This window comes from Tauraco erythrolophus, chromosome 14 (assembly GCF_009769465.1).
Source record: "Tauraco erythrolophus isolate bTauEry1 chromosome 14, bTauEry1.pri, whole genome shotgun sequence".
Classification (NCBI taxonomy): Eukaryota; Metazoa; Chordata; class Aves; order Musophagiformes; family Musophagidae; genus Tauraco; species Tauraco erythrolophus.
This window is the reverse complement of record NC_141478.1, coordinates 21112315-21131146: the sequence shown is the minus strand read 5'-3', so window position 1 is coordinate 21131146 and position 18832 is coordinate 21112315. Positions and strand designations below refer to the sequence as shown.

Below are 18832 nucleotides of genomic sequence, written 5' to 3'. Positions count from 1 at the left end.
TGAACTAGACCACTCTTCACAGCAGATGTCTGACCTGAAAACAAGACTTCAAGCAATGCAGAATCTACCACATCACTAAGCAAGCTCTTCTAAAGGCCTAATTGCCTCGAGCATTTGGAACCACACACCAACTTTCACAGCAAGAGCAACATCTTTATTACAGCCTCTGTTTTATGAGGAAATTCTTGGGACTTCAGTTATTATCACAGAATCATAGAATGGTTTGGGTTGGAAGGGACCTTAAAGATCGTCTAGTTCCAACCCCCCTGCCATGGGCAGGGACACCCTCCACTACACCAGGTTCCTCAAAGTCTCATCCAACCTGGCCTTGAACACTTCCAGGGACGGGGCAGCCACAACTTCTCTGGGCAACCTGTTCCACTGCCTCACCACCCTCACACTGAAGAAGTTCTTCCTTAGATCTCATCGAAATCTCTCCTCTTTCAGTTTAAAGCCATTGCCCCTCGTCCTATCACTGTATGTCCTTGCAAAAAGTCCCTCTCCAGCTTTCTTGTAGCCCCGTTAGGTACTGAAAGGCTGCTAGAAGGTCTCCCCAGAACACTCTCTTCTCCAGGCTGAGCAACCCCAACTGAGACAAAATTCTGAGACAAAACACACAAAAGCAAGCAGTTCAACATGTGCCCAGTGCTTTAACTAGGAAGCCCTCCTTGCAAAGTCAACTGCCTTTCAGGGACCTTTTCCCTGGGGCTGCTGGATCGCTCCCTGAATAACACGTGTACGTTTCACCAGATGCTCTGAGCAACCTTCAGTTCCCCACTGAAAACAACAGGCCTTTCCAAACCCTTAAGGTGGCTTATTTGAATTATTGCCAAATCAACTAGGACACTTCCTGAAGTTTGAAAAGGAGAAACTAACCCAGCAGAAGCGCAACACATGCAGGTTCATGAATGCTAGGAAAAAGCAGTGTGGAAGTTCCTTTTTCGCTCTCTAGCTCCATACTAGTTTCAGCTGGAGGCTGCAGCATCGCCGTGTTACCAAAGCGTGTCACCCAAAGCCTCTCACCTTACTGATTTTGGCAGGTGGTGGCTGCGGCGCCGGCTGTGCTGGTGTCGGGGTCGATTGCGCTGAAGGCTGCGACTGATGCTGCGGCTGGGGCTGCGGCTGGGGCTGCAAGCCGTGAGTGGGGATCTGGTGAACCTGCCCTGGTGTCGTCACGTTCACCATGTCATTCGTCTGCACCTCGATCTTGTAACCGGGCGGCAAGAAGGTGTTGAAACCCATGATCAAGTCCGGGTGGCCCTTGAAGAGCTGCGATACGCGGCTGATCACTCCTGGAGTGTCAATACTGAAGAGGGAATAAATAAGATCAAAAGGTCATGATCCTCGAAGACCCTTTCAGTGCTACACCAAGCTCTACACGTAAGAATTTTCCATTAGAATTTTTCCCTTATCACCTCTAACCTACGAAACAATGCAAATCTGATTCCTACAAATCCACTATTGAACTTAAGGACAACATTAGAACTACTTTATTAGCCCAGACAGCATTTTATATATCTATGAGATCTAGTCCCAGGTCTGACCATTATTAATGGGCAGACAACCAGACAGCCAGATGAATCAGCTATCAAGGCTGAACTTGTGAACTCCCACTCTAAGCAGAGATCTAGTAGAAACGAAGGGGTGCATTTAACTTCCAGAAAAGAAAGCACACAACAGCTTCTACAGCACTGCTAGAGGTGTGTTACTCTGCATATGGAAGGAGAGAACTCGGCTCCTGCTCTGTGCTCCCGTGCCCATGTACACTCTTTCTAACCTGGAAGGAAGCAGCAAAACGCAGCTTGTTACCTTTGAGATTTAAATTCCTTCATAATATCCAAGAAGTCATTGTAGACCTGTGGCTGGCTACCAAACTGCAGCTTCACCTGGTCGAGGTAAGACAATGCATCTTCCACCTGTGGACAGAACAGACAGGTTATATTAGCAGAGAGGATTTTATTTCACCTCCCATTGTTCTGCAAAACACGCATTATTTGAAAACACAGCTGTTAGCCCTGAGCCTGAGCAGGGAATTAAAGAGCAAAAGATCATGAGCCTGGTTAGTGTACTACCAGCACTATTTGCATAAGAGATACTCACTCCCCACTCCTGGCTCACAAGATAAAACTGTACCAAAAAGAAACAAAAAAGGAAAAAAAAAAAAAAAGCAACAGAGATCAGCAGAATTACTTGGAAAAAAACATACTTCAAATTTACCATCACTGAAGTGACTGCTAGGATAAACAGAACTAGACTGAGTATTTTTCCTGCATTCATATGTGGAAATTATTATGGAAGTTTAAGAATAAGCAGAAAATGGAAATGACATATTCAGTGTAGTAGATGTCTGCCAGGTACACGCTTGCACTTTTTTCTAAAAGCCAGACATTTCGGTTCGACATAGAAGGATTTTGAAAATGGCAACTGTGGGCGGCAAATTGTTTTACACCTCAAACAGCAAGAAGTTTATGAACCGTTCGTGTACCAACATCCAATTTTCAGATGTACTGAAAGAACAGCTGCAGCCTGAAGCGAGAGCTCTGGGTCCCTATCGCCTCCAACAGCCAGGCCAACAGCTCAGCGACCGCAAGAGCTACACACAGGACCTCTCTTTCGTCTGAAATTACACGACAGCAAAGGAAGAAAGACTGTCGTGCACAGCCCCAGTTTTGCATCAGCGGAAGATGTGCCACCGATCTCACCAGGAGAAAGAACCATGCATTTTGAAACCATTTTCAGAGGTCTCTCGAAATGAAGTGTCCTGCATTCAGCCAAAGGAAAGAGCCTCTCACCCAACGAGGCAGTGGTTCCAGCAAAACTGGAAGAGACTTGCACCATGGTTCCACCAAAAGTGGAAGAGACTTGCACCGTATTTGGAAGAGACGAAGAAACAGGCATCAATTCATACGTACTTGGCCTTCTCGCCAGAGCTGAACCAAGTGTAGCTACTTAAACGGGTTATTTTTGGTGGAGTTTTCTCCTCTTTTTAAGGATTTTACAGCACATAATCCGAGAATAGACCCTTCCTTACTCCCAAATTACTCCCACACAACCACCCACATAAGCCATGTGTTCAGAAAAGCACCAAGTGTTTTGGCAATTTAACCCATTCATCCGAACACTCTGATCGGTACTTCTTCCTCTTCCTTCCTTGCTTTGCCTAGCAAGTCCATTTTTTTATCACAGTATTTGAAACAACAGGGTTTCAGGAGAAGGAGAAGTCCCTTTCAATAATCCTCTGAATAGGAGAAGCATCGAAGCCTTGTCAAGGAAGCTTTCAGGAGGTCACCAGCTGGCTTTGCAGGGAGGACCCCCCTACACACTGCACAGAAAAAGGCTCCTGGTTACCCAAAGATTTAGGCAGAGGTTGGTTCACTGAAGGCAGCGACTCTCGGCGTTACCTTGAGCCTCTGGAACTGCTGCTGGCCCTGCACGGGCACGGCCGGCGGGGTGGGGTGAGCGTGGCTCTGCACCACCTGGCTCCCGTGGGGCTGCACCGGCGCGGTGTGGTGGTGGCCGCTGTGGACGGCTGCGATGGCTGGCCCGTGGCTGCCCGAGCTCTGCGGCACGGTCGACACCTGCCAAGGCAAAGAGGATGTCACCCATGGAGGCGGATTCGCGGCCGCTCCGCTCGCTGCAGGGGCGGAGAGCACCAGCAGTCTTCTCGGACCCAGGTATGGCAGTAAAATTTGAAGGAAGCAGGACACAGTCAGTTTGAACTTCAACCGTGACTGCTAAAAACCTTACTCAAAAAATATATTTTGTTTTCTTTAACAATCATAGAATCATAGAATGGTTTGGGTTGGAAGGGACCTCAAAGATCATCCAGTTCCAACCCCCCCACCATGGGCAGGGACACCCTCCACTACACCAGGTTGCCCAAAGCCTCATCCAACCTGGCCTTCAACACTTCCAGAGATGGGGCAGCCACAACTTCTCTGGGCAACCTGTTCCAGTGCCTCACCATCCTCTGAGTGAAGAATTTCTCCCTTAGATCTGATCTAAATCTCCCCTCTTTCAGTTTAAACCCATTACCCCGTGTCCTGTCACTACACACCCTTGTAAAAAGTCCCTCTCCAGCAATGGCCTAGAGAGATCTGAAAACAAGACAACTCTCATCCTACGCTCTGAATATAGGAGAGCCCTCTCTGCCGACACGTTACAAACGTAGGTTCTCTCCAGCCTACAAGACTCACTGGCTGTCTAGTCACTAACACTAACAAAAAGACCTGCAAAAGGAGCATAAAACAGGAGTTTTAGTCTGATAGAGTAAAGGTTCTCTACCTTCTCCAAGAAAAAAGCACTTGGTGTCACAAACAATAAGTGGAATGAATGAAATCTTTAAGAGCTTCCACACTCTTGAAGTCAAACCGAAGCTCTCTGGCCCCAGCAGACTCAGGGCAAAACTCAGCTTGGCATCTCCCCTAGAAAACCAGGGAAAGGAGCAGAAGGCATGTGCTTTTCAGGCCTCCTTCATGCACTAAACCAGAAAAGTTTCGATTCGGAAAATCCATTAAAAGAGCTTTAAAAAATTTGTACAAAGTAAATTACTTCTCGTTTTACACAAATCTAGTTTTCCATTCAAGCCTCTTTTCGATGGGATATACTTTTTTTTTTAATCCTCCTCATGAATAAGAAACTATTCGCTTGCTGGTCCATCCAAGTTCTTTTAGGGAAGGACTGCCAGCATAAACACATCTTCTTCCAGGCCCTGCAAGTGTCTGCCTGCAGGCTCTCCACCTCTGCAGCTGCTACTACCAGTGTGAACATCCCTTCTGCAGAAGTAAGGAAGAAGCTGTGTGTCAAAAACAAGTGACACCACAACAGCCCTTCCCTCGTTTTTCACTGAGTGGTATCTCCAGTGCAGTCTTAAAGTACTTTTTTTATTCCCCTCGCCTCAGCTGACAGTTCCTTGCAAAAGAAGCAAGAGAGGGCAGAATGACCCTGGGGTGATGTTTTCTGAAACATTTCAATTTTCCTGGAAGTCCTCAATCTAAACGCTGATCTGATCCAGCCTGTTAAGCTTAAGATCACCCAAGATATCACACGTCTGTGACACAGCAACCATAAGAACAAACCTTTTCCTGGTGAAAAAAAAGAAAAAGGGAGGAAAAAGCCCTGCATACACTTGCCTCTAGGTTTCAGAGACCATCATCGGAGAGAATCGTTAACAGAAGCGTGTTCAGAAAAGCCAGGTCACGCCACGTTTGTTCATAGAATCACAGAATGGTTTGGGTTGGAAGGGACCTCAAAGATCGCCTAGTTCCAACCCCCCTGCCATGGGCAGGGACACCCTCCACTACACCAGGTTGCTCAAAGCCTCATCCAACCTGGCCTTGAACACCTCCAGGGATGGGGCAGCCACAGCTTCTCTGGGCAACCTGTTCCAGTGCCTCACCACCCTCTGAGTGAAAAGTTTCTTCCTTATATCCAAACTAAATCTCCCCTCTTTCAGTTTAAAGCCATTGCCCCTTGTCCTATCACTACCCACCCTTGGAAAAAGTCCCTCTCCAGCTTTCCTGTAGGTCCCCTTTGAGTACTGGTGGCTCTGAACATGAATGAAGCCAATGATCCTAAAGCAAGTGCCCAAAATGAGACGTATGCTAAGCACATTGCCCAATTCTGTTTTTTCTTGAGGAAGCCCCTGCTTACTAAAATAAAACTTTGTCTGGAATGCGGAATTCCGCCGCGAAACGACACGGCGCCGGCTGGCCACGCAGCAGGACGGCAGCCCAAAGGGAGGAGCGCACGCACCTGGTAGCTGGGAGTTACCGAGTACTGAATCCCCGTGGCAGACTGCATGGTCTCCGAAACCGCCTCATACACCGGAGGTGCCGGGGCAAGGACGCGGTGCTGGTGTTGGAAAGCTTCGGTGCTGCTGGTGATACGTCTCTGCTGCGACGCATACACGGGTGACTCCTGCTCATCCAATCGCCGCTTCATTCTGAACTCATGCTCGGGAAGCACTACCAAACCTGGCGAGAAACAGACTGATCAACAAACGTGATTGATTCATCGCTCCCCGCCAGCACCGAGCTCACCAAGAGCAGGCAGGGCAAGTTTCTGGCTATTCGTTTGGGTTACTGATATCTCGAGATAGGAAAGTGGAGTTCAGATTCAGCTTGCGGCACGAAACATGCCATCGTGTTTTATCACAAAAAATACAGCCTTGTTGTCAGAAGTAAAACACTCCGCTTAAAAGTTAATGATTTCTTCAGTCTCACTTCAAGGATGAGCACGGGCATCTTAAGCAAAGGCAGACCCTGAGCCATGCAGAGCTCATCGAACGCAGCGTTTGAACACAACAGACTGGAGGAGGGTGCGTTACCTACACACAGCCTGGACAAATCTGCCTACGTTGAAAGCAGAAAAAGTTTCCTGGAGAGCCCAGGCAGGACGACAGCCAGCTGGGAGAGAAGCTTTAACAACGGGAAAGCGGGAGGAAGAACAGTCAGATTTTGAAATCACTTACAAAGCCCTGAAATAAAGCATATGGCACGTGCAACCTCAGTGAAACCCACAGACACACTACACCGGGTGTATTTTGGATACCGTACGCCACACGGCCATGGTCCTCCCAGCACCCTGGCCCCACTCACCAGCACCAAGCACGGGTGCAGAGCAGAGCAGTGCCAGTAGGCACTGCACCTGGCACCCTGCGCGCCTGCCAGGGACGCTGGCGAGTGCTGATCAGCGGCTCTCCCGCTTATTTGGGGTATCTTTTTCTTCTCCGACAAGCAGGCACATTCGTGCCCTACTCCAAGTTGTCTTTATGCAACTTCATTTCACTTCAAATCTGACAGGTTGTTTTGCCACTGTCTCGCTCCTAAAAGCACCAAGAACTCTTCGCTCTGTTCGATTGAACTACTCACCTACTCTTTTCTGCAAGCAAATTCCAGTGCTGCTGCCGGGGCATCGACAGTTATTGCCATCCTGGAGATGTCACCTGCTGTTCATCAGACCACCAGGTGCTTAAAAGCATATGCAGCCTACTAAGTTGTTTGATGGACAGAGAACAGAGTGAAATCCACCCTCTTCAGCCCCTAATCCATCAGGACCTCTCCGAAGCAAGACCTTTCAGTTCCAGTGCAGCTAGACTCACTCGTTGCTACGGACGCGTTGCTAAACAACAAGGTTCCGTGTTCCGAAGTTCCCCAACAGCCAACTAAGCCAATCCTCATCTACCAAGTCAGGACAGCTCTTTGCAGCCTAAATCCATCATGAACCAAAGAACCCCAAGATCGTTCACCAATATCTCAGTGCACATCAAATACAGAAAGGGGAACTGGCAGGATGGAGGTTCAGAACAGATCCAGGTGGGCTGGAAAATGCAGGCTTTGTGCAACGAAGCGTCTTCCCCTCTGTCTCCCTCCTTGGAGGGGGTAGGACAAGAAGGAAGATGACTTTGCTTCTTTTTGAAGCTGCTCTTCAAGTTTAACCTCTCACAACAGTCCCTTATCAGGTCCCCAAAGTACCTGGCAGGGAGAAGACGGGTGGCAGAGGCAGAGGAGGACTCCTCACCCCAAGTAAAGGAGAAAGCTCGCTAACTGGATCTTATTTACAAGTTACAAATCCTAAGTAGGTCTGACCTCCAGCACGTGCTCTGAAAGCAGAGGAGCACGCTCCAGGAGCTCGTTTTGCTACTGGTGCCTGCACCGCTTGTCTTTTCATCCAGCTGGTCGCTGCTGACAAATAAAGAGTCGGGCAGGTTCACCTGGAGCTGCTCCCCTCAAGCACAGCCCACATTTAGCTTTGTAAAAATATAGCGAGTTTTATGCTAATAGGGCATAAACCGAGCAAGGTCGGCAAAACTGGCCACGCACCACCATCCCGGGAGCAGAGCTAGCCAGGGTTTTGCATGACAACGGCTGACAGCAGGAGTAAAGTCTGGGCAAAGCTTTGGTGGCATCTATTTATAACCCGCTCACCAACTTAGATGTCCTTCTGCCCCAAACACTGGTACCCCAGCCAGTCCTTCCACTTCCTTTTGATCTCGCAGGCTGGTTCACCCCTTACCCTTTCAGTGGTGGAACAGCTTTCCTCCCCTACAGAAGCAACCAAGAGCTGCTGGTTTGCAGACACGTACACACAATATCCCCAAAGCAGGAACATTCCCCCCATGCCCCCCCTCAAAAAAAAAATCACATGTGATTTGCTATAAAGAGGCTTAACGCACCGCCTGCCATGAGGGGGGTGTGTATCTATATGTATATACATACCTGGAAGGTGGTGGGGAGGCCATTACGTGTCCCAGCCTTGCATCTCACTTCCCAAAGCAACACACCACCCTTGTCCCTTTGGATGGACTAATCAACCTTTAAAGCAGAGGCTGTTTGAGGACAGAAGATGGCTGGAAGACTCGTGTGCCCTTACGAGTTAACAAGGATTAAGATGCCACCTTAGGCTGACCAAGAAGCCTTTTCTCCATGGAGCCACCAAACTTCTCAGCCCTGCGAGGCCATGGGAATCGTGGTAGCTCCGGGGATGGGTTACCACATACACACCAGCAGGAGGAAACATCATTTTTTGAAGCTCCTAATTCTCGCAGACCGAGTGAGCAATCTTCCAGAAACCCAGCTTCTTGTTTGGTCAACATTAAAGCTTCTGCTTAGTGAAAATTAAAGCTCCTGTAGGTTCTTCTGCCCTCTGAATTGCCCTCATCTCCACTAACGGGGCCCGGACTCTGCTTCTCCCCAAGCACTGTACCTGCTTCAACTTCTGAATTTCATATTATAGTCTGTATTTATATATAGTCAACATTACAGGCAATAGTCAACAGCGTTAGTCAGCCTGCCTAGATAACACCTTGCTAACCTCCTACTTAGGGTCTTCATCCGCTGCCATCTCCTGAAGATCTCCTCCATTCAAAAGCTGGAGAGATCCGTGGTGCAGCGAGTCCTGCCTCTCCTACGGCACACCAGAGGGCTGATAAAGAAGAGAGGCTGTGATGAAACCCGCGACTAAATATGTCACTTCAAACTGATTTAACCAAAGCCTGCTGCTCAAAGGGGCAGTTCCACCCACTTCGGTGACACCTCATTTCTCTCGGCATCCTCGCCGATGGCAAAGCCCAGCTAAGGTGGAAAGGTGCTTCGAGGATAAATACACAATTGCAATCAGCAGCATCCAAGACGTATCAGCCAGCCCTGCATCGAGGCGATGCCACAAGCAGCACAACACTTATTTTGTGTTGTCTTCTCAGAAACGTAGCACGCGCCTCCGGCATCCCCTTACGGACTCGGACTCTAAGGTTTAGAAAGCCCCAATTCGAACTGTATCATCTGTAATCTTAATTTGGGGATTGGAAAAAAAAAAAAAAGCTCCCAAAATACAGCAAGGACTGCACAAGACACGAACTTCAGGCACTTTCCTTCGTTAAAAGCATTCACCCGAGGCACGCAGGAGAGCTTAGCAATACCTGAAGAGACCAAGTCCCACTCTGCAGTCCACGGAGAATCGCATTCCCTTTTTCCCCAGCATCATTTCCACCCAAACTATCTTTTAAATTCCATCAGAGTACACTGCGTTCTGCCTACAGCAGGATGAAAACTGTAGTTTTTTTTTTTTTCTTTTCCAAGGATTTCAGTGTTCAGGGACACACCTCTGATCTTCCCACCCGTGCCACCTCCCAGCTCACCGGCTTTGCTTAGCACTACAGGTAGGGTGCATCAGGCAGACCAACCGCAGACGCCTACAGGATCCTCGGCTGGTAAAGCAAGGAAAAAAACGTAAAAAAAGGCACGTTGCATCTCAGTAACACCACCAGAATTATGAAACTGTACCTCGCCAAGCTCATCGGAGGATTTCCCCATCCATCTGCCTCGTGTAAGCCGGTGGGACCGATAAATGTAAGTGGAGCGCGTCCCTTCCCCTCTGGTATGGCAGAGAGGAGAGGAGCAGCAGCCCTTGACGCAGGAAAGAGACGGAACAAAGCGGGGACGAGGTTGGATTCAGCTGGCGGAGCACTGCACGGCTCCCTCCCGCCTGCTCACTCCTCCGCGGGAGCAACGAGGGCAAGAGAGCCCAGGTACCCCCCCGCCAAACCGCCTCTCCCGTGGCAGCTCCGCTTCCCAGAGTTTTACCCAGTAACATCTCAAAAATCTGCGTTTTTGAATATGAGGGCTCTTCTGGCATTAGAGATGAGCTGTTACATAGGCGTCGGAATCAGAAGCGAAAAGAAAAAGGCAAACGGAGAATGGGAAGAGAGGAAACGGGGAAGGTCTGCTGCCTCAGCACCTGTTGGAACCACGACATGCCTGTGGATAAACACCACCTTCACAAACAAGTTGTGAAAGTGCCACTAGAAGGAATTCCAGTCCCCATAGACCGGGGACCCTTCTGAACAAGGGGCCGGGAAATCATACAGCTGGGGATTATGTGTTTAATGCGTGTGGGGGCTGTTTAAAGGTTTCCTTTCAAGGGAGAAAGGACTCAAAACTCAGGAGCAGCAAGCATAAGTCTCGGCTATGGCTCCGGACCCTGGAGAGGCAGCTCCCACCCCAGAGCTGTCGCCAATGTCCTGCAGGACAAGTTCCCCATCGGATTTTGACGCCGTGTATCACGGTGCCTGCTAGAAAGCAGCCAGCTCAGGTTCCGGCAGCGCTGCTGTCTGTGCACTAACCCAGCCGCACGACTTCCAGAACATGACCCAGCTTGTTCAGCAATCGCTGGTGTATATATATATATATATATATATATTTTTTTTTTTTTACAGGGTGCCACACAGCCCAGATCCCTCGCCTGTAACGTGGGAATAAGCCCCCAGCCCCGCTCCGGAGGGGTGCTGTGCAGATAGGCACATCTAAGAGAGTCTTGGGCATTGTAAAATGAAATGAGAAGTATCCAGAATAAAAAAGGTGCTGGAAAAGCACTACACGAAGCTTTTGGAGCAGTTACTATGAGTTTTGTGAAAGGTGACAAAACAACAGCCTGTGGATTACACACCAGCACCCACCACGGGGCAGACGGGACGCGTTTTGCCCAGTTTCCTGAGTATGCCTTCCCCATGCACGGAGAAAATTAGCAGAATAATTTTATTTATTCATTTTTTTTTAAGTAAAAAAAAAAGAGACAAGACCCAACAGGAGCTGGAAAAAAGGAGCACGTCCCCAAAAGCACACCCTCCCCACCTACCAGGCTGAAATGACAGCTGTAACAGGACTCTCCTTTCTGTTCCAGCTTTAACAGCCATAAAAGCTTTCCAACGCCGGAGAAGACTAGAACAGCAATCTGGACAGAAAACGATTCATAAATCCTGGAAACGTAAATGATCCGCCTGCCAATTCCAACGAGATGCTCCCGGCTCCAAGACCCACACGTGCCAGGAGCCTGCGCGGAGGGATCCCCCGGCAATCCGGGCTGGGGCAGCAGCTGGGGGGAGAGCATCCCCCTTCCCACCCTGCTTCCAAAAGCAGTCTAAATCACCCAGAGTTTCCCCAAACTTTAGCAAATTACTGCCATTTTATTGGGTGAACGACCGTGTCGAAGCTTTTCAAACAAGTTTACGTCAAGACCGTGTGTCCTAACCAGAAGGGGTGGGTGGGACGGACGAGGACGAGCTACTTTGGGGTGAGAAAGCGTGGCTTCCTTTTGCAAAGAGCGCACCAGCCTGAGAAACTGCTAACTTCACCCGGGCAGGGAAGAAAAGACCCTAAAAACTGGTTTTCCGTTCCCAGAGACTCAGCACAGGCTGACACGAGGCTGCCAGGGCACTTGTACGCCACAAAGGGATTTTACAGGTGCTTTAAAATTAGTATATTATCATAAGGTGACATTTTATTATATAGTATTAACAGCACAACGTTTTAGAACGACGTGTACCTCCCTGAAACTGTATTAAAAAAAAATAATTACAAGTTAAGACTGGAATATTGAAGCACAGATCGAGCCATACTGAAATAAGTCGGGCATTTCCCACTTGGTGACTGACCCCACGACCGAGGAATATAAAAGCAACAAGTCAGAAAAGACAAGTAAGGTGTTAGGTCATCCTTAAGCTACGCTCCAGCGCACGAACCAGGTTGTGATTCCTCTGGAGAGGGTGGGAGGTTACAAACCCACACGCGGCCCGAGACACCTTGGATCGCTTGTTCCAGCTCTATTTTAAACCAATTATTTTTTTTTAGTTTCAGCGGTGCAGATAAACGTGTTTTTCTGGGATGTGCCCCTTCCACCAGCGCACCGAGTGCACGTGCTGTTTGCACAAAATAAGGACTAAAAACTCATTCTGAACCCGAGCCAGGAAAACACAGAAAAATACGATAGCTCGTATTTATTTTGAGCTGACCGAATGCCACGGCCGCCTTCCTGCAATCCTGGGGGGAAAAAACCAAAACGAAACAAAACAAAAAACACCTAATGTAGTTGCCGTGGATGCGCAAGAGGCTGAAGAATTAAAAACCAGGGCTGAAATAATCAAGTTGAAGCCTCCGACAAGTTCAAGGCTCGACGCCTGGCGGAGAGGAGGCGCGTGAAAAAAAAAAAAAAAAAAAAAGGATGCCGGTTTGCGACGAAAAAAGCTGAAAAATTTAACGCGTGCCAGAGCAGCTCTCCGGTTTCCATAGATCTATACGTGGCTCCAACAGGTCCTTAACGGATCGCTGCGCTACGGAGCTGAAAAACTGCCACGGGGGGCTCCGAGCAGCGACGGGGGGACCCTCGGCGATACCCGGGGCTCGGCGGGAGGCGCTGGACGAGGTCCGAGGCGGCGGAGGGGCACGGAGCGGACCCCGCCGGGCGGTTCCGGAGCGGCAAAACCGTTCGTGATGCCAACTTCTACGGGAAGTTGGGGCGGGAGACGGGAGCCGGGGGAGCCCCGCGCCGCTCGCCGGGCTCCAGCCGGCTCTCGGGACCCACCCCCCGCCCCGCTCCGGCCGGGAGGAGCTCTCCGGGGGAGGGCCCGGCGCGCAATGCGGCCGGTACCGGGGGGGGCGTGCAATGCGGGAGCGAGCTGGCGGGGGGGGCGGGTCCCGCCGCAGCCCGGCAGCGGCACCGGGCGGAGGGCGGGAGGAGGGGCGGAGGGAGGCGCCCGCCTCGCAGCGCGCCCAGCGGCCGCCGCACGCTCCGCCCGCCGCTCCCGCCATGCCGGGGCCGGGACACCCCCTCGCGCCCGGCGGGGTGGGGCGGGGCGGGGCGGGAGGACGCGCGACCTCCCGCGCGGGCCGGGGCTCCCCGGGGAGCCGCGCCGCGGGCACCGGCCCCCGCCCTCCGCCGCCGCCACCTTCCTCCTCCCGCCCCCTCGCCAGCGCGCGCGCGGCACCGGCGCCAGGCCCCGCCCCCTACGGATCGCCGGAGGGGGCCGGTACCGGGCCTGGCGACCCCTCCGCGCCCCCCCCCCCTCCCTCCGCTTCCTTACCTCGAAGCGGGCCCTGGTAGCGGCCGAGTCTCCCTCAGGGTCAGGGGGCGGCGGGGCCCTCCCGGGCGGGCGGCGGGGGCGGGCTGTCCCCGGCGCGGTGAGGTTGGAAGGCGGGGGGGGGGGGGGGTGTCCCCGCGCCCCTCCTCCCGGAGGGGGGGGGCGGGCGGGGGCGGCGCCGGGGCGCCGGGCACGGGGTGGGGGGACTCGGCAGGGGAGGGGGGTAAGATGGAGTAACCGTCTCTCGGCCGCCGCGGCGGAGCGCTGCCCGCTTCTCTGTTCCCCGGGAAATCCCGCCCCTCCCCGCGCAGGGGGGGGGAGCCCCGAGCACCCATTGGGCGCGTCGCGCGCCCATCATCCCCGCGGCCAATCGCTGCCTCCGTCCCTCCCACCTCGACCTCCCCTATTGGCCGCAGCCCCAGGAAGGGGATGTGGAGAGGAAGGGAGGGAAGAGGGGAGGCGGGGGAGCGACCGCCGAAGAAAAATGTCCGTATAAGCAGCGCGCTCCGCCCCCGTCCCGCCTCCTCCGCTGCCCTATTGGCTGCGACCGAAGAGCGCCAGCCAACCGGCGGGCGGCCAGCGACAACGTCACGGCGGGGGGAGCCCGCCCACGCGGATGGGCTGGCCCCGCCCCCGAGCGGCGAGGCCCCGCCCCCCTCTCTGGGGAGCCTCTTTTGTGGAATGTTTACATCGGCCGCGGCCCGCGCGCGCGCGCGAGACCGACGACCCCGCCCCCCCCCCCCCCCCCCCCCCCGCGCCGCCGTTCGGCGGCGCGGGGGGGGGGGGGGGGGGGGGCGGGGTCGGCAGTGGGGCGGCGCGGCGCTGCCTTTTGTCCCCCGACCCCTTCACTTCCGGGATGGCAGCGCCCCACGTGGGGCGGGTCGGTTACACGTGTGGGGGGGACACACGCGCACGCACTGAAGGCGGACGGGAGGTGGGGGGGGGGGGGGGGGGGAGCAGGCCCGCGCGCCGCGGGGGGGCGTGCCCGCCGCCCCGTAGCCAATGAGGGCGGGGGGGCGGGGCCAACACCCCCCCCCCCCCGCCTCCTTCTCACACACACTCACTCCCTCCCCCCCCCCCCCCCGCGTCCGCGCGCTTCCCGCCGCGCGCTTCCCGCCGGAGCGGGCGAGTCGCTCCTTCCCTCAGCGCGGCGGCGGCGCCTCCTCCCGCCCACCGGGAAGCAAATCCCGGTGTGCCGTGAGGGCTAGAGGGGTGGTCGGGGGAAGGAAGCAGCTGTTACATACCCTCAACGCGCAGGCGAGCGGCCCCGAACGGAGGGGAACTCCCCCCGGGGCGGATTGGTCCCGCCATGCCCGTCGTCACCCGCCGTACCGCCCAGCGGGGGCGGTGGGGCTGAGGGAGAGGCCGTACCGGGAGGGAGCTGACCCCCGGGCCTGCCACAAACCGTGCCCCCGCGGCCGGGGCAGGGGGGCGAGGGCTACCCGCTCCTTTACGTGAGCTGGAGATGGGGCAGCAGCTGCGGGTTTGGTGCTTGTTTGTTGTTTTGTTTTGGTTTTTTAAATCTGATTTTCTTTTTTTTTCTCCCAGAGTTGTGGAGGGAGTTGGCGGCTTCCCCTCCGCCTGCCTGCCGGAGATCTGGGCTGGCGGAGCCCGGCCTTGGATTAGCAGTCACCAGGCCTGCTGCTTCTCCCATCACCTGGAGCGTGCTGGGGAAGGGGAAAATACAAACACACTCGCTCTTAACTTCTATTAAAACACGTATTTCTCTGCACTCCCAACAAGGTCTAAACCTCTTGTGTTTATTTTCTTTCCAGCCGCTTTTCCCTTTCCCGCCTCTAACCCGCGGGCGCTGCCAGGAGGCCAGGACACGCAGCAGAGAGCTGGGAGCTGCAGCTCAGGGTAGCTGCTGGAAGGTCTCTGGTCGAGGGTGTTTGAGCCTGCCCGGGCTGCTGTGCCGCTGGGGATGGAGCCCGAGCCTGGGAAGCTGGTGGCAAGGAAGCAGGAGGGCTGAGAAAGGAAGTGCTCTGGAGCCACACTCTTTCCAAACTCACACTGGGCAAATTACAAGCACTAAAGTAATGAGTGGGGCGGTGTGCACGCAGCCAAGAGACCCAGAAAGGCCCTGGCAGGGGGGCTGGAACTAGATGAGCTTTAAGGTCCCTTCCAACCCAAACTGTTCTATGAAAAGCCAAACGAGACAGGTGGGCACGGGGATGGCGCTGCCACTTTGGGGTTTCCCTGCACTGGCTTTAAATCCCGTTTCCAGCCTCAACCAGCACTTTGGATGTCATCCTTGGACGTGTTTCGGTTTAGCATGTGCCTGCTGCGAGCTCCCTGGGGCTCACAGCTCTTAATTTTGCCTGTGGCGATTGATCCCCCTCCCTCCAAGCCCTTTCCCTGCCCCTGGGTCATCCCAGGGAAGGGGAGATGCTGCAGACAGCACAAGGAAAACTTGCTGCCTGCACTCAGCAGCCCATTTCCCCCACTGGTCTCCAAACAACACAAAGTTTTACTTTCCAGTAACGCTTGGCTCTCCGCGTGAAGCTGACGTTTCCCCAGAAATCCGTATTTCTGCTGCCGAGTGAGACCTGCCAGCCCGGAGCAGCACGGGGAAGAGAAGCGATCAAAACCTCACATTGTGCAAAAGGACTGAAAACGCTGGCTTTTGGCAAGAAACGCAGCCCTGGCAATAGTCCAGGGGGCGGGTGAGTATTTGGGTTGTTTTCCCCTGGAAAACGCTTACAACCCTTTCCTCCGCCTCCGGCACAGATGGGATCTTCGTCCCTCCTCGAAGGTCTACGACAGCGGCGTATCCGAGCAGTTCCCATTCGGAGCCGGCGTCAGTGATCTCCCTCCTTCTCCGTTTCCCCCGGCCTAATCCTGTGCCCTCCCAGGGTGAGCTCGAGAGGTGGAGGCGGCCAAAGAAATCCTCTGCCTTGACTTCTGCTGTCATTTGTCTGTCAAAGGCCACCAAACTGGTTAAAAATCCCCAAACCTCCAGTTTAAAGTCCAAAACCGCTGACAGCTGATACTGTCACGAGAAGACTTGAAGAGGGAAACGTTTTTTAAAAGTCAAAAAAGAAAAATTAAGCTTAATAAAGAATATGTATATATCCTGAAGTGATTAAACACCCTCCAGTATCACGCTGCCTGGAGTTCTGACCATGACACCGACAGGACACACGTCTCCTCGGAAACGTTTTGGTTCCCCGTGCCCACGCCGTGAGGAATTAAGCTAAAAGGTGGGACCACCTTTACCCACACCCGCAGCACGGGCTCGCTTGGCATTTCGCAGCCTGCGGAAGCGAGACAGGGCCAAGCCTGCCCACGCCTGGAGCGCAGGGGAGAAGCTTCTCCCCCTGCCAGCCCCAAAAGGCGCTGGCCCCCGTGGCTTTTTCGAACTCCAGCTGAGCAAACACAAGTGCTGCTCTTCCCACCTGCTGGCTTTTCCTCTGGCTCGGGAGCCTCCTGCGCTGCGGCACGTGCCCTCCCACCGGCTCTAGGGCTTGATTTGCACCAGCCACCTCGTTTCTTCCCTCGCCCTGACGCCTTGGGCTGTGGCTGCTGCACTGGGACTGGCATCCGGGGCTGGCTGCCAGCCTGAGAGCCCACGGGCAGCCCAGCCACATTCGCCCCTCGGTGGTGCCCACGGGGTTTTTGTGCCCGACGCCCCTGCTCAGAGCGGGTCCGGCAGCGCAGAAGCGACACCCTCAGCCCCGAATCCAGCAGCGAAACACCTTTCCCCATCGCCGCCGCCATTCGCCATTTTATACTATTTCTTGGGAGAAGGCTCCCAAAACACGGGGAGATGGTGGGTGCTGCCCAAGCCATGGCTGTACCACGGCAAAATAACACCAGAAGTGCCCAGCAACTCCTTCCTTTGACCTCCGCTCCCATCCCTTCAGCATTACGTGTAGTAACACCAGGATTGAGCGTCTCGTCCGAATCAGCAGCGTTCCCGTCCTTTTGCAGCTGGCAGCACTGGCGGCAAACCCTCCCAGCCGCCCCGAAACTCCCCGTGCCCACAGGCTCCTCGCAGGCAGAGATTTGGTTTCCTGGCCTGGCCATCAGGGTGGGCAACGCACCCTGGGCACTTCCTAAATAATTATTGATAAAAATAAAGAGGAAGGAAGAAGAGAAAGGGACTATGCAGAGGCGGCTCTGAAGAGCCCGTTGCCTGGAGCAGGACCGGAGATGGATGCTCTGGGGCTCAGCGAGGCCCTGGGAAAAGAGGCAGGAGCTCAGAGAGGGGCGGCTTGTCCCCCCTCCCCAGCTAACGGGGCCGCGTGCGGCACAGCCCGACGTGCTGCCGTCCCTCCTGCCGTTATCCCACCCGCCCAGGAAAGCTGCCTGCAGCCTGGTTATCTCTCGCAGGACCTCACCCTGGCCAGCTCTCACGGCTGCTGCCCTCAGCCCTCCAGCCCTGTGCTCCCTGGCAAAGCTCTAAACACAGCCCCGTGCCCCCCCAAGTGCTGGGGGGGGCTGCTGCAGGTTCATGTGGGGGCTGCTGCAGGTTCATGTGTCCCCAGAGATGGGGCCAGCTCGTTTTTGGGGACCGTGGGGTGCACCAAGCTTTCAAATCCCTCCCTTTTCCCCTCCTGCCCCTGACCATCTCCACCACGAGAGCTAAGAGGACCGGTCACTGGTAGTATATTTATATGTCGATACAAATAAAAACGAAACAAACCCCAAAAAGTAACAACAACAAAAACGTTTCTCTGAATGAGAGCAAAATAGGAACATTTACAAATAACTTCTGGCTCTGGCTTGGATCAAGTTAATGTTAAATACAAAAAAAAAAAAAAAAAAAAAAGAACAAACCTAAAATAAAAACCAAAACATCCCCCCCCCTTCAAGATTATAAAAAAATAAGAATATACACATTCAAAGAGCTTATTACAGTATAAAGTTACTGCGGCCCAGGTGCTGCCCGAGGTCGGCTCGTCGCCTCCCGAGGGTTTCGGCTTTTTTTTGCTCAGCGTTTTTCCAGCCCGTGACTCACGGCAGGGCCGGGCCCGCGGGTTCCCGGTGCCGGCTTGGCAAAGCTGGGCAACCCGGAGAGCCGGTCGGTGCCCGTCCGTCCCCGTCGCCTCGTACCTAGTGACTGCCACGGCTGCGCCCCAAAGGGGCAGAGGCAAGCTCCTCACCCCCCGGCCGATCCACCTGCCATGGCCAAAATCCTCCAGATCCTCCTCCCGGGAGCAGAGCTGCCCTCTCCCAGCAGGAGATGAGGATGGGGAAGACAAGACAAGGAAAAGGGGGGGATGCCACCGAGCATCCCTGTGTCTCCGGCGGGATGGGCACGGGAGCAGGTCCTGGGTCCCAGCGCTGCCGGTGCGGGGGCAGGAAGGGGGAAAAAAAAGGCGGAGGGGGAAGACAAGACAGAGCCAGGACCAAACTCACCGCTCCAGGGATCACAGCAGTGAGAGGGCAGGACGGGGGGAGCCACAGGAGTGGCTGCAACGGGTGCTTGTATATATGTATCTATATAATAGCCGGGGTTGGGCACAGCGAGGATAT

At 54.0% G+C, this 18832-nt stretch overlaps 1 protein-coding gene across 1 annotated transcript in view; it reads right to left on the bottom strand.

Moving 5' to 3' along the window:
• Positions 1-13386, bottom strand: part of SIN3A (SIN3 transcription regulator family member A) — a 34460-nt gene extending 21074 nt beyond the window's left edge. Inside the window, 5 exon segments of the mRNA XM_086620058.1 lie at positions 1024-1306; positions 1810-1916; positions 3402-3578; positions 5755-5975; positions 13355-13386. Coding sequence (XP_086476184.1) covers positions 1024-1306; positions 1810-1916; positions 3402-3578; positions 5755-5943 — 756 coding nt within the window. The 5' untranslated portion in view covers positions 5944-5975; positions 13355-13386.
• Between the last annotated feature and the right edge of the window lie 5446 nt (positions 13387-18832).